Genomic DNA, 19,498 nt, shown 5'->3' on the forward strand with positions numbered 1-19,498 from the left:
TTCGCTTTTCATCTCAGTCTTTGTTCACTGTTTCTCTCTGTTCTCTCTCTCTCTCTCTCTCTCTCTCACTTTGGTCTAGTTCAGTTCAACTTTATTAACATGATTGTGTCAAGTACAGTATTGCCAAAGTGTTACCACATTAGCTATAACTTTCGTATCTATTATGTTATATATACAATATACTTGCGTTGCTCCTTCTTTCTCTCTCTCTCTATCTCTCTGCTTTGTTTGAGTTGAGGTGAGACTAATACAGTCTTCAGTAATAGCTTCTCTCTGGGGACTATTTTTAATCCTTTATTATGTTTAGTGTCCCTCCTCTCTCTCCTTAATGAGAGGCTACTTAAATGGCTTAGTCATACCGATTGTCTGATGTTTCCATGGGGGGCAGACTCATAATATTCACTTTCAAAATAACAGCTGGAAGTATGAGCTCATTGTGCTTATGGTTAAGTAGAGAGTATGGCTTGACAGATGTGAAAATTATGTGTTCAATACCATTTTTCAGAAGTCTAAAACACGCAGACCAGGGCCGCTGAGTGCTGAGAAGTGTAGAACTTATTCTTTGTAAGCAACATTAGCACAAAAACTATGCATTGGGAACTTGATGAACTGGGTTTCCATGGCTGAGCAGTTGCACACACACCTAAGATCACTATGTGCAATGCCAAGCATCGACTGAAGTGGTGTAATGCACCAAACTGGAAATGTGTCCCCTGGAGAAGAATGGCACTTCACTATCTTGCAGTCTGATGAATAAATCTGTGTTTGGTGGATGCCAGGTAACGCTGCTTACTGGAATGCGTAGTGTCGGCAGTAAAGTTTGGTCAAGGAGGAACAATGGTTCTAGTGAATTGTAACATTAATGCGACAGCATACACAGACATTTTAGACAATTATGTTTCCAACTTTTGCAGTTTGGGGAAGGCTGTTTTTTTCCAGTGTGACTGTGCCCCAGTGCACAGAGTTTGGTATGGAGGAACTCCAGTGGCCTGAACAGAGCCCTGACCTTAACCCCATTCAACTCCTTTGTGATGAACTGAAGTTTCGTTTGTGAGCTACTTCCTCGTCCAACAAGAGTGTTTGACCTCACAAATGCTCTTTTGACCAAATGGGTACAGATTCCTACAGACACACTTCAAAATCTTGTTGAAAGCCTTTCCAGACGAGCGGAGGCTGTTATAGCTGCAGAAAAGAAAAGAACGGAAGGCAACTGTAAAGCGAGCACTTTCTGGTAGTAGTATTAAACTGCTAAATATTCGGATTAAACAATTTTCTTAACATTGTAAAGTCAACCTAATGTAAAATAAGTCAACATTTATTATTTTTGCTAATATTGATATCAGCATCAGATATTTTTGGGCATCCGATATCTTGATCGGTCCCTCAGTTTTTCAATCATTTGTGTGGATGACTGTGAGCACAGTCAGCTCTGCTGCTTCACTGTAATGGTCCATTACTGTCTGCAGCATTTTTATAATGTTGAAAAAGTCTGAGGCATGGCCTTCTTTACAAAAGAACCCTCCAGCTCAAAAGAGCTTCACTCTCCCGAGGGCTGAACACTGAACACTTTACCACTGCAGCTTCATTCACCTTTAAACTCTCTCTCTCTGTCTGATACAGCGAGACACTTCACCCACCACACTCTCTGCCTCTCTTTCTTCCTTCCTCTTTTCCACTCTCTCTTAATCTCCTCTCTCAGGCAGTCTGCTCTCTCTCCTTCCTGTTTCATTTTCTCTCCATTTTTCCTTCTCTTTCTCTTTCTGTCTGTTTCTAATTAGTGAGTGTGATTAAGTACTGAAAGAGAGACTGATGAGATGATTTGATTGAGTCAGTAATGGAACTAATACAGAAATTCATAAATAAAGTGGCCATATTGATGAGCACACATCAAATTTACAACTAAACTACACTATCTGTATACTTATGTATACATATTTTTAACAATGCACGAAAACAGGAATTCTGGACTGATGCTGATTTCTGGCCCTAAACATTATCTGGATGTCACCGGTAAACTTTGATGGAGTTTATTAGGTTATTTCAAAAAAGGTTTTACACATAATATGATATATAAAATAATAAAATTTCAGAGAAAAACACTAAGTATAATACCAAACCAATAGTAGAGTTTTTGTGTGGAGAAAGCCAGGAGAGGAATTCCAGCCAGACTGTACTGAGGGTACTATAAAGCACAGAGATGGAAACATCAAAGCCCAGGGCTGTTTTTCTGAGTGTTTTTAGTGAGCTTGTGTTCATTAAGTCAGAAGCATGCAAAGGCAAACCTGCATTTCAGCAGGATAATGATCTGAAATTCATCAGTCACCATTTGGGAGGTCTTGAAATTGTCTGGTTAAAAAAACGGTGCTTGTTTTCGCCTTGTTTCCTAATGCATATTAACTATGACACACATAGTAATCCATAATACTTTTTGGGGCTACAATATCTATTGATGTCGATGCTGATGTTTGTATATTTATAAAAACATATTTTTCTTATTTTTAACTTTATTATATAGAGAAATATAATATTTATTTATATAGTGTTATATATGATTTTGTCACGTTAGCCCAGTTTCACCTAAATACTCTGCTTTTCCAGAATACAATAAATGCTTCATCAATTATTGGTTTGTAATGTCAATCAAACCTAATCATCTGTCTCATACCAATAACATTTTTAACAATTCATCTTGTCTGTTGATACAGATATGATTCCAGTATCATCATGCGTACCTATTTGTAATAGCACTTCTGAAACGTTCTTGATTTCTTTCTAGTTTTTAGAAATATTCTAATCTAGCTAAGAGTGATCAAAAGCAAGGGAACTGTGTCCATTAGTTACTCTGTTTACTTTGCTCTCTAGCTGTATTGTTTTCACAGCTGTGTGGGTGTGTGCTGTGTGCATGTGCATGAGTATGTGAAGTAATTGTGTGGTTTTTAGATGGTGTGTTTTTCTTTTTTGGTAACACTAAGTATCCTTCAGCTCTTATCTTTCTTCTTTAAAGACTAAAGACCCACAAGTGAGGATAACACTGGGTGACTACACCTCCATCTTCTCCATCACCACCTCTGGAATCACTCGTTACCTCACCCTGCTCAAGCCTGTGGACAGAGAGACACAAATGCAGTACACCTTCACGGTAGGAGCATATACCCACATACATCTACATTCTAATAGTTACTTCTCTGTTAGGGGCGTTGAGATGACCTTTAATTTATATTATTACATTTTTATATTTTCTATATGTCTTTATCAGTTTATGCTAGGTTCGAGACGCCTTATGGCTGTATGGGAAATTGCTGATAGTTTGCATCTCATGCAAAGGCTAGGAAGTTGAACGTTTTAAATGTCAGAAAACATGCTTGTTGTGTAGTTTATGTCATAAATCAGTCCTCATGCAGTCATGAAGAAGTCTGGGTTCCCTTGGTTAAAATGACATTTTGTTGAAGTGGAAATTCCTGAAAGTCCTGACTCAGGACTGTCATTTCTTGAACCTATTGGTAACTAGCAAAGATACTGTCTCTAGATAGACAAAGCACTTCTTGTAAGTTGCCTTAGATAAGAGCTTCTGCTAAATGCTGTAAATGTAAATGAAATTAAAACATCCTTTACAGAAAACACACCTCTGTATTTTTAATGCATGATTGTTATTTATGTGCTAATTTAACATATTGGGGAAAAAATTGCTTTGTTTGCTGTAGTCGTGCTTGATAAAACCAGATATAGTCGTAGTGCAGCTTATAGGTTAACTTAACAATAAGCCTTAGCCATTTGGGCAAGAAGTGATTTATAGGAATAACCAAAAGAGGGATTTTACCAAATAATACCAAACAAAGTCAGAAAAAAGTTAGCTCAGCAAGTTTCTGATCAGAAACGCAATCATGTGTGTATTCTCTGAGTTGAGTGGCCTTTACTTGCCATGTTTGAACAAGATATTGGAGAAAAGTGCTGTGAATCTCGACTGAGAGTCTTCAGTTTGCAGGTTAATAGCAGCCACTCAAGCAATATTTGAGGCATCTTGTTTTGTATGTGTGCTCAGGCTTTTCTTTTGGTTGCTGGTTGTCATGAAGTTGCCTGATAGTTATTAGATGGTTGCAAAGGTGTTCCTAGGCTGTTGCTATGGTACCCCAGTTGGTTGCTAAAGTGTTGGTAGGCCATTGCTGTGCTATTCCAGATAATATACAGTATACCTTGCAGTACTACACATTTTTAAACATAGAATAATAATAATAAAAAAAATAAAACAAATTTGGGCTTTTTAGCAAACTTAGTTTAATAATAATAATAATAATAATAATAATAATAATAATAATGAAAAAGGCTGCTATGTTTGTGTTTAGCTATATTGTGCAATGACTTTTGCTGTTTAAGTTTAGTATTGTGAGACAGTGACATTCTTTTAAACTGGTGTACCTCTAGTGTCTGTTGTTTATAGTCTCACTTTTTTCTTTCACAGTACAAATTGTAGACAGACATTGTATGAGTCCGATGTGAATGTGACATTCTCCTGTGAGATTTCTCTTTATCTGTTTATGTAATGGCAAAAAATAACAACTGTTTTTGTACTAATCTTACCTCCTTTGGGAGTGCTGGGGCTTTAAGGGTATCAATATTTCAACACCTAACATCACAAACAGCATGAGATCATTCGCTTGAAAGAACAAAACAAGTAATTTAAGAAGGGATGAGACGGTGTGTGTTCCTGCTGGTGCTCATTCCACGGCTGGCTGCTTAAGAGGGCTCTCCATTTTTCGTATATAGCGAGCAGGGCTTTAGTTTCAAGCCCCTCTGATCTCAGCTGCGGCATCACTCTGCCAGCAACAATCAAAATGGACAGCCAAAGCACAGGGCCTGGGTCCCTGTCTGAAACAGTCATGGGAGTCGTGGTACCCATCGTTATTAGTGTTGTGATTTGTTATGAGTTTGCTTGTTTGGAAGCAGGATTCTCCAGGACACTTTAAAGCTTGATGATGCTTAATCATAAGCATTAATACCTTTAATGGGCTTAACAATAGGCTGCTGGATGGAACAGAGACACCATCGCTTTTTGGTGTGATATTTTTTCTAAAGAGCCACATTAAAGAAAAAAAAAACAACTTAAATCTGTTGCAAATTAAGTGATTGTATTTCTGAATGGAGAAGAACAATTATGCGTAATCAAGGAGGCCGGAGATGGCACACTCAGAATGAGCCCCTTCCCTATTTGAATAATACTTGTGAAAAAACTATTTTAGAAAATGTTATTTTTTCTCTTTTACAGACATTAAGACCTGCTTGTTCAGACCTACTTGCTCTTGTTTTAAAGTACTTTTTCTTTTCCAATTTTTTTGTCACCCACAGAGAGAAAACAAAAAAAAAATCTCAGAGAGTTCTCTTAAGGAACATAGTGTTATACAGTGTTGTACTGTGAATATTCTCTCTCTTTGGAAAACACTTGGAATAATGGCCTTCCAGTCCTGATCTGCAGCATGTCAGAGTATGTTTTATCGAATCACTTTTCCCTCCATCCCCCTTTTTATCCTGAACCCTCTCTTCTTAGTTCCAATGAGGGCTTCTTTCTCTTCACCTGCAGAGACGTGTCAATACCAGCTAGCACTGCCTCCGGCAATACAGGAGAGGTTGTTTAGAAACTGTTTGCTTAGTTTTGTTTGTTTGCTTCATTTCTTTCTTCCTTTTTCTTTCTCTCTTTGTCTTTTTTCGACCACTTAAGGTGAGAATAGCCACATAATTGCCGAGAGGACTGTGGAGAAGAACATTTTCTTGTTTTGAACTTTCTATCCTCAGTGAATCTTCTTCACTTAATGTAATGCCCTTGGAAAAAAAAATCTGTTTTTAATCCCTAGAAATTTGCACTCTCAAACTTCATGCACATACACAAAGACAGATTGCAGACAACTGTTGATTGTTTGATATATGTGGGTTTATATATTACTGTGCTATCCCACATAATATGCAATATACATTGTAGCACTGCACATTTTTGGCCATAGAGTAATAATAAGAAGAAAATAAAAGTTGGATTTTTCAAGAAACTTAATTCATTATTCTTATGGAGGTTATAGGAATTCTGTCAGAAGTACAGATTCGGAACTTTCATTAAGTGCATTTACATGGTCTTAATAATCCGATAACTGCAGGAATTAAGATTTTGTCCGATCAATGCGTTGAACTTGAGTAATCAGATAGAAGGAAAACTCCAGATCTACACGAGACCGGCAGTAACCAGATATCTGCTTTGCAACCAGCCTATAAACTCACAGAAGAAGACGTGATGTTAACGAAATGTAAATCTCAAACTTCATGCCGCACCTTTTTTTAAGAAAAGAATGTGTCACTTTACTTGAAAATATGAACATGCATCATCTAGATGATGAAGAATATTTAAATCCTTCATGTCATCAAGCATGTAGTTGGTTTCAGCTTCGCTCCAAAAGTGTTTTGCTGTAATCTCGTGGAAATACTGATTGCTTATTTCTGTATCGCGGTCTGAAAGAAATCTAAATAACAGTTTACATGGGCTGAGAAATCCATTTACTGAGCTAAATTCTAGCTCTGTTTATTGAATTTCTAGACCTTATTATGCTTGAATTATTTTGTGAATTTCTAACTCTATGCTGTTAACGTGACAATTTGAATAATCAGATAACTGCAGAAATCTTACTATGATCAATTATTTAGTGCATGTGAACACACTTGATCTACACCACATAAGTAAAGTTATTGTACTGTCTTGTTTTACAGTAAGAAAAAAATGACTTTAAATTTTCTTTTTATCAGCATCTGATATCAAATTAAAATGAAAAAGGTCAGACATCAAAATAATGTAAAATGTATACAGTGATATAAGTAAAATATATATTTCACTTATCTCGTGGTAATATTTGATGTTCTACTTTGTGGTCAAAACTTAATTTAGCAATGTTTGACACAGCCTCTTTCACAAATCATATTTATTTTGATAAATTAATGAATATTGAATATTTTTTTAAGTTGGAAAGCTTTTCTGGTTCAAACAGTATACAATTGTATTGAATTATGTGGGTTTGTATTGATTTACCAGACTTTTAGCAACTGTTCAGCCGCTCAGTTCGCTATAGCTATTCCAACCTGTGGGATTAGTTGTAACATTTGCACTCAGTGCCCTTTAGGCTGAACTGTTCATAAACAATATGTGCTGGACATAAAAAAGAAAAAAATCATTTGTATCAGAGATGTGTGGGTTATTTAAAAAAAAATGCATTTTCCTCATATGGAGTACATAATTACATTTGAATAGAATGTCAAAAAGAAAGTGATAATACTAGATTTCTAAGAGTTAACATCAGAGCTTTGGGACGTCCCACAGTTCTGACGGCATTCATCTGCTGTCATTGACTTGTAATTGTACAGTTGCTCGCGTTCACTTCCTCAGTGATACCCCTGACAGATCTGATTAAATGAGTGCAGCTGTGAAGCTCTTAGAGAGGGAAATGATACCTTATGCAGGTCGTATTCAAAGTTCAAAGCAGAATCTAACTTTCAAAGCTTTAGAGTAGATGTCTGTCTCAAGCACACAGCAGGAGCCCATTATGAAACAGAACTGCTCTTCTCCAGCTATTCAAGCACATTAGTTCTCTAGTTATACAGCTTCTACCTTAAAAGGAGTCGTGCAGACAGGAGTAAAGCTGTAGACTTAGAGGTCAAATGAAGTTGGACTTAATAAGCTTTTCTTCTCAAGGAATGAAAATCACTCACGCAGAAACCCTGCTAACGCCTGGGTCAAAAGATCGTCCAGCATGGACCGTGTATTCATACCACACTCATGCGCCCAACTTGCCCAGAGAGCTCCACAGTGCGCTCATGTAGAAAAGCCAGCTGGCTGCACGCATCATACTAATCTGCTATAAGACTCCTGCTACAGTGAAGTTGTCTCTACTAACCAGAGTTCACTGGCATATTTCTGCATGCAAAGCCATTGAGCTCTGATCCACACTTACAGCTGTGAGTGTCTGGAGAACATGTTTGGGAACATCACCAACATTTAGAGCCTTTAGCTCAACTCTCTGATTGAGGTGCAGAAGGAAAACAAGCAGGAATGGAAGATAGTCAAACATATGCTTGGAATAGCTGAATAGGAGTGTTTTGGTAATGCATTAGTAAGAGAAGTACTTGTCTTCTGTAATGAGCAGTTTTCTACCAGTGCACCATTTTATTTGCATCCGCACATAATCACTGAAATTTCTCTGCTTAAAATTGCTTCCTGTTAGTCCTCATACTCGTTTTCCAGATTTTCTTCTGGATGTGGGTCTAAAAAAAGAGCTACAATGTTATGTATTAATGCAGTGTTTGCTTTCCAAATATATGAGTCATGTTCAGCAGCAATCTCTTCAGAGTCTGTCAAGTAGTTGACTTCACTTATATCATTTCCTGCTGCTCCCACAGATGGTGGCCTCTGACGGTGTACAGCAGAGCCTGCCAGTGACCGTGAACATTGCGATTATCGACGCCAACGACAACACACCCACCTTCTCTCAGGTGTCCTATACTGTGGAGGTGTTCACCAACATGCAGCCAGGAGAGACTGTAATACAGGTGAGAAATGCGCTCTCACATGAATGATTCATGATGCATTCAGAAAGAAAGCAGATGACTATTGTGTTTATTCATCCTTTTTTTTTTTTACCCACATGCCCATTTCTAAACTATATAATCTGAAGTGTTCAATATCATATACAGGATTTTCTAAAAGTGCTTCATTTGTTATAAACTGCATGACACCTACATAAGCCTGTACATGTCAGCCTAAATAAGCCTAGAGCTTTATTCCAACATGTATCACATTTTATATGTTGCTTATGCATGGTGGGCACCTTGTGTTTTATGCGCCCTTTGTGGCTGTCTGTTTTTGCGGAGCACTCCAGGTACCCTGACTGACAGTTATGATGCTGTTCTTGCTTAGTAACAAAGAGATATTCAATTCAATTCAATTTAATTCAAGTTTATTTGCACAGTGCTTTTTACAACGATGTTGTCATAAAGCAGCTTTACAGACATTTGAAAACATACAGTTATAACATATATCCCCCAGTGAGCAAGCCAGAGGTGATAATGACAAGGAAAAATTCCCTCAGACTGGAGGAAGAAACCTTGATAGGAACCAAGACTCTCAGGGGGGCCCATCCTCCTCTGGTCAAACAGTATGTACAGTTTAATAAGCTAAATACCAAATAAAAGCTAAGAGGATCTCTGTTTGAAGTCTGGATGGTAAAGCTTTAGAAACTGCACTGGTAGGGGCAGTCTCAGACTGAGGCAGTTTCTGAGCAACAATATATTGGGATACATTTAAATATTCATTTGCATGTATATTTTACATTTACATATATTTTAATCTAGAAATACAGTCTCCTAAGCTTCTTATATCATGCTCATTGTTACCACCCAAATTCAGCAAACTTGATAAACAGCACAAAAATAACCAGCCTTTGCCCCATGCATGCATCATGAATTAAAGTAAATGCTAATGAGAAAAATTATAAAAGCAATAACAAAATTTGTGCTGTCCAACTAAAGGCGAAGTACTGCTCAGCTGTTGTGAAAGACTGATGAGGAACAGTTCTTAGCCCCTGCCTTGACACTTCACTCAACTTATTGGGGTGGCTGAGCATAAGCAGTATGGTTGAAGTCTCATCAAGCTGATCAAAGGCAGAGGATGAGCTCCTGCCATCTTACCAAGTCTTCCAAAATTCCTAAGTGTAGAAGAGTCTAGATCTTTTTCTTGCTAGTTGACAGTCAGGCAGCTACAAAGAAAACTGGGCAAGAATTGTGCCACATGTACTGTAAATACTCTTTCTCATGATATTGCACCTTGTCAAGGCAAGTATGTATTGCATGTATTGGGGAAGCAAAAAGTGATGGAATTTTAAGTCCTGTCAGGTTCTCCTATGACAGAAAGTTCATAGCAGAGGTGCCAGACTAAACCTACCACACATGTTGGGCAGCAACAATATAGGGCAATGTCAGTGGCAGATGATGACAGGTGATAACAACAAAGACATCAATTCAGCTGCGTAAAGAAGACCATGTTGAACCACATCTGCACTTTACCAAGAAAAACACATACATTTCCACAGTTGGAACAGGTAGTATATATGAGGTTTTATGCTAAAGAGGACTATGATTAATAAGTTTAATGAATACAAACAGAGACTTCATAAACAAGCCACTGAGAACTCTAAAGAGACATGATATTATGAAGAAAGTGTATACATATGGTAACCAGCAGTGTGTAAAATATCCCATGGTATTTAGGAGATCCCGTGTTGACTGGCTTCTCCAGCGTTGGTGGGCTATCTCACTTGCCATAGCACTGCTGTTTATCAATTCTTCTTCTAGTTTTCTAGATTGGTAATGTGATCTTCCACACATTTTGAATCTTAAACATTTTCTCTTTTGTGTTATAATAAGCAATATTTAACTCTTTCCACCAAACTCTTGGAAAAGTGGGCTAGTTTTTAGATTTACATATATGTTACAGCATATCATAAAGTAGTTCATAGGCTGTAAAGGACCAACTGAGTGAACCAGCTTTCTACAGCGCCATCCTGAAGCAGACTAGTGCTGCACCTCTAGTTAGTAAAGAATACCAAAGACAGAAGTTTGCTGATTGTGGTTGAAGCAGCTAAACAGTGACCTTTACTAGAAAGTTTATTTGAGCGTCTATTTTCCCCTGATGGACAGCATAATGTCATAATAAGCTTATTTTCAGGACTCCCCAAATTGTTGTTTTTGAGACATTCAGGGGGTCCAAGAGGTTAATCTGAAGGTTCCGGACCCCATCCACCCCTTCACAGCACTCCTGTTCTCCCACCAGTATTACAGTGTTATCTTTCATTCGTCTTTTTGAAGTTTGACAGTGGGTAGAGAAAGTACTTGAGGACATGAAAAAATAATCAATACTCTTATAAATCCTACAATATTTTAAATCTAAAAATATGTTCATACATTTTTAATTTAATAAAAAAATGCATATAAACTTAAAATTCCAGAATTTCAGTGTTCCTTATGTCTACTGAACTTGACTCAAGAACACGATGGATCATTCATTCAACATTTGTAACATTGGCAAAAGGTTTTACAGCAAGTTTTAGAATAAATCATTTTTGTTTTATTTTCATTAGGATTTATTCAGATTCGAGGGTAATTCATATAAAATTCAGATGTGTTTGTCATGAAGACACAAAGAATTGCAAGTTTACACACAATGACCCAACAAATACTGTACAGATTACCCTTAGAAGCTAATCTTTTTTTAAACCCAAGTAAACATTTTTACTTAGTCTTATTTTACAACCTAATGAGCTTTCTAGCACCTTAATTTTTCACCTAATAAAAATTAAGCATCTGAGGTTATATAGCAAATAGTATGTTTTGTTATTTGTAATATTTGACTGAAAATGCCAAATATAATAATGGGCAAATAAAAGTATGATATATAAACAGGTTGCACTGATTGCTTACATTTCTACACCATAAATATATATATATATATGGTGCAATATAGCCCTCACTCCATACTTTGTCAGATCCCCCACTGTCTGGTCTCTATGGGCTTAGTTTGTTTTAGTGCTGCTCTGATGACCTGCTGCTCTCACTGCTTGTGTTTTCCTTCTCACTGCTGGATTAGAAATGAAAGTAAAATCAGCCAGAGAAATGTCAGCTTTAATCTCTGCTAAAAATCAAGCCGATTGGACTCTCCTGGAATGAGCTTGAGGTCACACGTCAACTTGCCTGCTCTACTGTGTGTATGTTTGTTTGTGTGTGTCCAAGCTATCTTTTCATCCCATAGTATTTAACAGAAAGACAGTCAGCTTAATGGCGATGATATGGATCAGTGGTGCTGGAGTCATGCAGGGTTCTGTGCACAAGTGGGACTCGGCGTAATTATGAGAATAGCGGCTTGAGGAGGTGTGTTCATATTAGTGAGACTTTAATTAATTAGCCTTAAGGTATGTTTACAGCCCCCGCTGACTCAGCTTGGGCATGGAATTAGCATTAGCACAGCACTCCCTTTTTAAGATGATTGAGTAAGAAAGTTAAGGGTTTACTTCTAAGCAGGATTATTTAAAAGATAATTAGAGCTTTCTTTTGTTCTCTTTAATTTATATTTGACCATGTTTTTTATGTTTGAAGATTTAACCAAGATAAGCGTATTTCTTTTAAATCTCATTAATAACTTGCATTAAATCTACATTTAATAAAGTTGGCTGCTGGGCAGCTCCAAAATATTACTGTAGTTGCTCTTGTTCTTCTGACTAAAAGCATATTGTGTTTCAAAGGTTGAAGTAAAGCTGCAGGGTCATTCTCTTTGGCAGTGGTGCCAACCCTGACTGATCGATACAATAATGGAAGGAAAGCAGTTTGAACTTTTTCTATTGAGTCCTGTGAATGTTCTAGGAGGAACATTCGGGTTCTGGGAAATCCTTCTATAGAGCATTCACAGTTTTAGTGAAAATGAAAGTGAATTTAAGAATGCACTGAGTGTTTCTTCACATTGATGTTGACGCAGTGTATAGAGCGATGGTGCTTCTATGCTTATGTGCATATGTTTTGGATAAAACCTTTGCAGCAATCTCCTCCCCTGAGACTGACTGAACAGCAGCACTGGCTTTGGGTTTCGTACAGCTTCCTGCAAAGTGAGCCCTGGTAAACAACATGGGCATCATTTTCCTTGCCTTTAAAATTAGCAGCATCAAATCAGAGTTTTGTGTGGCATCAGCAACACATAATAATTTGTTTAGAACACATTGTAACAAGTACTGCTCAGTGTTCTCACATTTTGCATTAACCCTTTTCACAGTGGGGAAAAAGTAGGTAACCCCTCTGCCATCCACACTGTAGACAACTGTTCGGTCCTCACTCTATACCAGAGTCTTTAATTAAAATTCAATAAGGTCCAGTTAAAGAAAATATCCTCAAGCAAATGTCCGGAACATCAGAAAGTCTAACTTGCATCATGATTCAGTGCCATATACTATTTACTGAAGTAGCCTAGTAGTTATATCAACATCTTATACAGTCAACAACTGAATGTGAAATCAAATAAAGTACAATTCAGTCATATTTCAACAACATTTATTGTCAGTTTTCTCCTTTTAAATGTAAAATAACTTCCCTCTAACTCACTTTCTTCTCTGACTGCTGTTTTTAACCTCATCCCTCCCCCCTGTGTCCGTTATTCACTCGAGTCTCAGTGCTCATTGCAATGAGATCTACAGATCTGATTGGCTAAGTAGCATCATGCATGATATTTATAACGAATGCGATTGGTCTCCCACGCTGCTAAACCGGTACTGTAAAGGCTAGAAAAGTTACGCCAATTAAAATAAGACCAGCAGGTTGAAATGAAATAATTCTCCATTGTTTATCGGTTGTAATGACGCCTTTGTCCACCTTCACAAAAAAATAATAATTTGTAAGTCGCTCTATACAAGAGCATCAAACAAGTGCTGTAAACGTAAGTTCCTGCTTTGGAGGGCCCTCGGTTTTTTGTGTTTTTTAATCTGTTGAAATTTAAATTGCAAAGTGCAATGAGGTCATATTAAGAACAGTGGGCAATATATGCTTCATACAATTTTATGTAACAAGTTCATGTAACTGGCTCAAACTCCTTGACTAGTTTTACCCCCTTCTGTTTCATACATCTTGTATATCCTAGTGAAGACTGTGGCTCTCAAGGGCAACTCATAAGTTGAGTCATTGGATGCGGACTTTTATCCTTCACTGTGTAAAATGGCCTGCATGCTGTGTCTGTACATTTAGCAATTGCTACTGTTAATTTGCTGGAAGTTGACATGTTTGTTGTTTTCAGTCGAACACTGTTGTGTGTGGTCTGTTGCATATTACCAGGGCTAACGCTGTTGGCGCTAGATGTGCTTGGCTTGTCTGTGATAGCATAGGCTGTATGTCCTCCACTTATCACTAAACTCAGCCTGACAGTGACTAAACACAGCCTTGGTTTTGTTGAGTGTGCCATCTGGCAAAGTTTTGAAATGGAACTTCTCATTCAAAAGGCCTTTCTCCATCCATCATTCACTGATTCAAAGAGAGCGACTTCAATCCAGTCAGACTCACTTGAAAAAAGATCAAAAAGAACCCGCATGAATGGCACTTTTTTTTTAAAGTGAGATTGCACTAATTGCTTATTTTTGCAATCAATTTGACAGCACTAATACATCTAGAAAAAGACCACCATGCTATTCTAAAGGTTTTTCAGGAAAATCAGTCAATTTGCCTACTCACATGGACATACAAGACAGTGTTAAATAGGGCGGCTTTCTGGTTTAGAAAATGCTCCAAATTTCACTTCTGTCTATTACATTAGTATTAAAATCTTGTTAATATCTTGTGAAATTAATATCATACATATTACAGCTTATTTGTTTTTTACTAATTTTAAACTATTCAATTAATAGATGCAGTAGCAACATTTTCACTGTCACTGGTGTTACAACCACTGTACAAGAGAATCCAGTCCATCAGTAATACAATTTAACCTTAAATACAATAGATAACGCAATTTAAACCTGGTTAATTATATTATGACGAATGAAACAATTTATATATTGCATTAAAACCATTATAAAAGCCAATTGTGGAGTGCATTTCTATTTGTACATTTCTCTTATTAACTCTGTAATTAACAGTAATTAAGACTGGAATTAAAATGCTTAAAATGTGTACTGTTCAATAAAAGCAATATTTCATGCATTGCACACATATATACTTCAGCTGAGACTAACAAAATCCATCATGTGATACCAATTGCACAGTGTAACACCAACGAGAACATTCTATCACACTACATTTTACATCAATGCACTCAAAAAGCCGAGTAACAGTGATTATATTATAAACATTAGTAGTGGAACAACGGACATATTTTGGTTTTAATTCACACTTTGCTCATGTTGCACTACATTTGGGCATTATTACTTATTAGGAATTAATTATTAATATGTCATGTTAAAACCCTATAATACCTATGATATTGGTAACAAACACAGAAACAGGTCTGTGATGACAAAGCTGTACTTTAATGCTCCACAGCAACACATGAACCAAAGTTAAAGTTCATCAAATTTCATTTCTATCTATAAAAATATTCACTGTTTTGTTTTGCAGGTAAGACTTGGTTAGGAAGATATGCTGGAGCTGATTATAGAAGGGACGTTTATGCTGTAGTAACTGCAATCATTAAATAGAAATGATGCAACTGAACTGATCTGAAAAACCTCATGTCTTACTGCAAATATCAATAGTGCAACATACTCTCAGTTTTTGTGTTAAAATGTCATTACATTAACGGCATTTGGCTGACGCTCTTATCCAGAGCGACTTACAATTTGATCATTTTACACAATTGGCCTGACTGCATGTCTTTTGGACTGTGGGAGGAAACCCACACAGACACGGGGAGAACATGCAAACTCCACACAGAGAGGACCCCGGTCGCCCGGCCAGGGAATCGAACCCAGGCCCTCCTTGCTGTGAGGCGACAGCGCTACCCACCACGCCACCGTGTCGCCCATGTTCTTGTTCTTCCAACCACTGTAATGTAGACATTTAACCTGAAAGTTAAGGTGAAATAGAAAGGTCAGATGTCTGCTGTGTATTCTAAGGACACTGTCTAGACCCTATTCCATCTTTAGCTTTGGCAAAGTGTGAATTAAAACCAAAATATGTCCATTGTTCCACTACTAATGTTCATCGTCTGTGCCTTGTCTGCAGAGATTTTAATGGAATTTGAAAAATGTGTCCGTTCTATACTATTCAAAAACAGTTCAATATGGAGATTTACTTCAAAAGAAAATGCTTTTGAGAAGCAATAAACATTAGAATTTGGACGAATTGAGTACAGTATATTGATATGCAGTCATATTGTATGCTAGAGGTGACAGAAGTAACAGTTGGAATTATTGAACTAAAACAAAATAGGGTTCTATTTTAAAATTTGGCACATTTTATAGTTGTGACAGGTTCTCTGCTTAGCCAAATAAGGTATGGCAAGTGGACACTGCATGTCATTTTCAGAGGGCCCAAAATGAATCATTAGGAGGAGCACCACGGTTGGGATTGAATGGCAGCTCAGCCACCAGGCTGTCATAATAGGCTTTCATGCCATTTTGCCTGCATGTATTACATCATGATGTGTCACAATAATGTCTTACTGTATTGTGAGGTTATATTTTTGTCTTTTCACCCTCCTTTAATTCAGTTTACAGACAGTGTTCAGCTTCACACCCAGTGAACATCAGCATCTTGAATACTTAATGTGAAGTTTATCCTTGTCTGTTTCTTTCAGCTGACTGCTCAGGATGCAGATGAGGGTCTGAATGGTTTGATCACTTACACCATCTTGGCGGGCGACCAGGGAGATTTTGTCATTAGCAACCGCACAGGACGAATCACCATAGCTCCAGGGGTCACTTTGAGTGTGGGTCGCTCCTATGCCCTCACTGTCAGAGCAGCAGATAATGCTGTTGAGGCCGAAAGGAGGCAAGCAATTCTTTCCCTTATCTTTCCATTCACTCATTTGTATTATTATATATTTTTTTCTTGAGCCATACAAGTGTGTGTTCCCTCCTTGAATCATTCAGCCGACTGATTTAACTCTTTGCCATTTATTAAGCTGTTTACTTTAGTCTTTCATTTGCTCCTCGCTTCTGTAATGTCATTCAGTTTTTCTTGCAGTAAATTGTTTTATTCTGTGTATTTTCTCACTGCAGGAGTTCCATAACTACAGTTTATATTGAGGTTCTGCCTCCTAATAATCAGAGTCCTCCACGCTTTCCTCTGCAAACCTACAGCCTGGAGATCAGCGAGGCCATGAGGATAGGAGCTATTCTCCTCAACCTGCAGGTCAGATATTTCCAAAATTACTGAAGGCAATCCTCCTTTTTTAACACTGCAAAAAAAAATTAAAGTCAGTCAATCTCACTCTTAAAATTTGAAACTACCTGAGAGAAAGACTTATGTGAAGGCATGTGGGTCCTACTAATGGTATTTGGAAAGGGGGGTGGAATTAGAAATGAGCTCATTTGCCGAAATAAAAAAATATACCATCTGTGTTATCTGACTCTATTTCTGTGTTTCTGTAGGCTACAGACCGTGAGCTAGATCCAATTACATACCGCATTCAGAGTGGAGATCCACAGCAGGTATTCAACCTCTCTCAAACGTAAGTGTCCTGGTAATACAGTATATCACTTTGGGCTACACTACTGATAAGATTAATGTATATCTGGAATATGATTTATATTCTGTTCTATTCAGTCCATATGATCTCTTAAAGTTCCACACATTAAAAGTTTTTAATGAATTTTATTTTATGATATTAATTCCTCTTGACCCCCGATGGACTGAAATGACTGGCAGTAGAGGTAGTTCAGAATGTGTACACATTCTCAGCTTCCCTCATGTGCACTCTGAAAAAAGGGGAATACATTTCAGCTCATTGTCTTCAGCCTGTGGTCCAATTATCTTAACAAGTGTTTCCCATGGCAGGGCTCCTATTAAAGACGGCAGGCATCCTCTTCAGGTGACACCAATTTGCATTTTCTAACAAAGCCTTGACCTGTGTGGTGTCACAAAGTGTGGAACTAATAGGGTGAAAGTTTACATATCCCAGGGCTTTTGCAAACAACTTACAGCAATATCTCTAAGAAACAGACTTAGAGGAGCTGAGGAATCTTGTCCTAGAAAAAGATGACCATGGCTGTAATGTGTGTAGTTTTCTGTGGTAAGGGTGAGAGTCAGCATTCTTGTGAATGACACCTGAAGTTCAAGTTGTAAATATTTGTGTTGAAAACCAAAGAAACAGGATGCAGCATGATGGCCCTCTCTTTCTGGTGGAGGTTGTAAATTCTCTTTAGAATCTACAGTACCTTTTAAAAGTTTGGAATCATTTGTATGAAAATATTATTAACTTCAACAGCATAGATATCAATATTATTTGTTTGTTTGGTTTTATTGAAAATATTTAACAGCAGTTCTAAAATTTGGTAGTGTATATGAATGGTATTGTGTATATGAATGATATGACACAGTCTTATCTTCATCTCAACATTATTTCAACATGGTCTTGTCTCCCCCTCAACACCATATGGCCATGGTCTTGTCTTTGTCTTAACATCATTTCGACATAGTCTTTTCTCTGTTTCAACATCATTTGGACACATTTTTTTCTCTGTCTCAATGTCATTTAGACATAGTCTTTTCTCTGTTTCAACATCATTTGGACACGGTCTTGTCTAGGTTGCAACATCATTTGGACATATTTTTTTCTCTATCTTAACGTCATTTGGACATGGTGTTTTCTCTGTTTCAACATCATTTGGACATGGTCTTGTCTTAGTCACAACATTATTGGGACACGGTATTGTCTCTGTCTAAACATCGTTTGGACACAGTCTTGTCTCTGTCTCAACATCATTTGGACATGGTCTTGTCTAGGTCTCAACATCATTTAGACACGGTATTGTTTAGGTTTCAACATCATTTGGACATGGTCTTGTCTTAGTCACAACATTATTTGGACACGGTATTGTCTCTGTTGAAACACCATTTGGACACAGTCTTGTCTCTGTCTCAACATCATTTGGGCATGGTCTTGTCTAGGTCTCATCATCATTGGGACACTTTTTTTCTCTGTGTCAGCATCATTTGGACATGGTCTTGTCTCTGTCTCAACATCATTTAGACACAGTATTGTTTAGGTTTCGAGATCATTTGGACATGGTCTTGTCTCTGTCTCAACATCATTTAGACACGGTATTGTTTAGGTTTCAAAATCATTTGGACATGGTCTTGTCTCTGTCTCAACATCATTTAGACACAGTATTGTTTAGGTTTCGAAGTCATTTGGACATGGTCTTGTCTCTGTCTCAACATCATTTAGACACAGTATTGTTTAGGTTTCAAAATCATTTGGACATGGTCTTGTCTCTGTCTCAACATCATTTAGACACAGTATTGTTTAGGTTTCAACATAATTTGGACATGGTCTTGTCATGATTTTTGCATAGCATAGACTTGGTGTCCTGGTTCTTGAGACCACCTGAAAAAATCTAAAATATTTAGTTTCCACTTACCTCAGATGGACACATTGTTCAGTGTTGTCTTTCAAACTGAATAAAACAATCCATTCTCTCCATGTTTAATGAAAATCTGGCTGTTGAGGATTGAATTAATCCTTTCCATGATGGCTTATTTGGGCATTAGTTGTTTGTTGATGTTCAGTGATTTCCAAATTCAAACACCACCTGTGGGCAGATCAGAATATCTTTACACATCTTTACACAAATATTTACATTTGATAATAAAATGGATGTAAGTTGATGGATTAATATTCACTTGACTTTAATTCTGAATTAATTCTGGATTAATTCTGAACATGTTTTGGAGAAGAAGGGACAGAGAATAAACTTACCAGCATTTCCTAAAGGTACAATGCAAAGTTTGA

The 19,498-nt window shown here is 37.3% G+C and overlaps 1 protein-coding gene across 9 annotated transcripts in view; it reads left to right on the forward strand.

The window, feature by feature from the left end:
* The window catches only part of pcdh15a (protocadherin-related 15a), a 332,115-nt gene that overhangs the window by 203,365 nt on the left and 109,252 nt on the right, over positions 1-19,498 (forward strand). For all 9 annotated transcript variants that reach the window (XM_037538811.1, XM_037538812.1, XM_037538818.1 and 6 more), the window contains 5 exons: positions 3,005-3,139; positions 8,422-8,571; positions 16,340-16,533; positions 16,764-16,896; positions 17,136-17,215. In XM_037538811.1, the coding sequence (XP_037394708.1) occupies positions 3,005-3,139; positions 8,422-8,571; positions 16,340-16,533; positions 16,764-16,896; positions 17,136-17,215 (692 nt within the window). The remainder of the gene's footprint in view (positions 1-3,004; positions 3,140-8,421; positions 8,572-16,339; positions 16,534-16,763; positions 16,897-17,135; positions 17,216-19,498) is intronic.

The sequence above is a fragment of the Pygocentrus nattereri genome, chromosome 5 (genome assembly GCF_015220715.1).
Source record: "Pygocentrus nattereri isolate fPygNat1 chromosome 5, fPygNat1.pri, whole genome shotgun sequence".
Taxonomy (NCBI): Eukaryota; Metazoa; Chordata; class Actinopteri; order Characiformes; family Serrasalmidae; genus Pygocentrus; species Pygocentrus nattereri.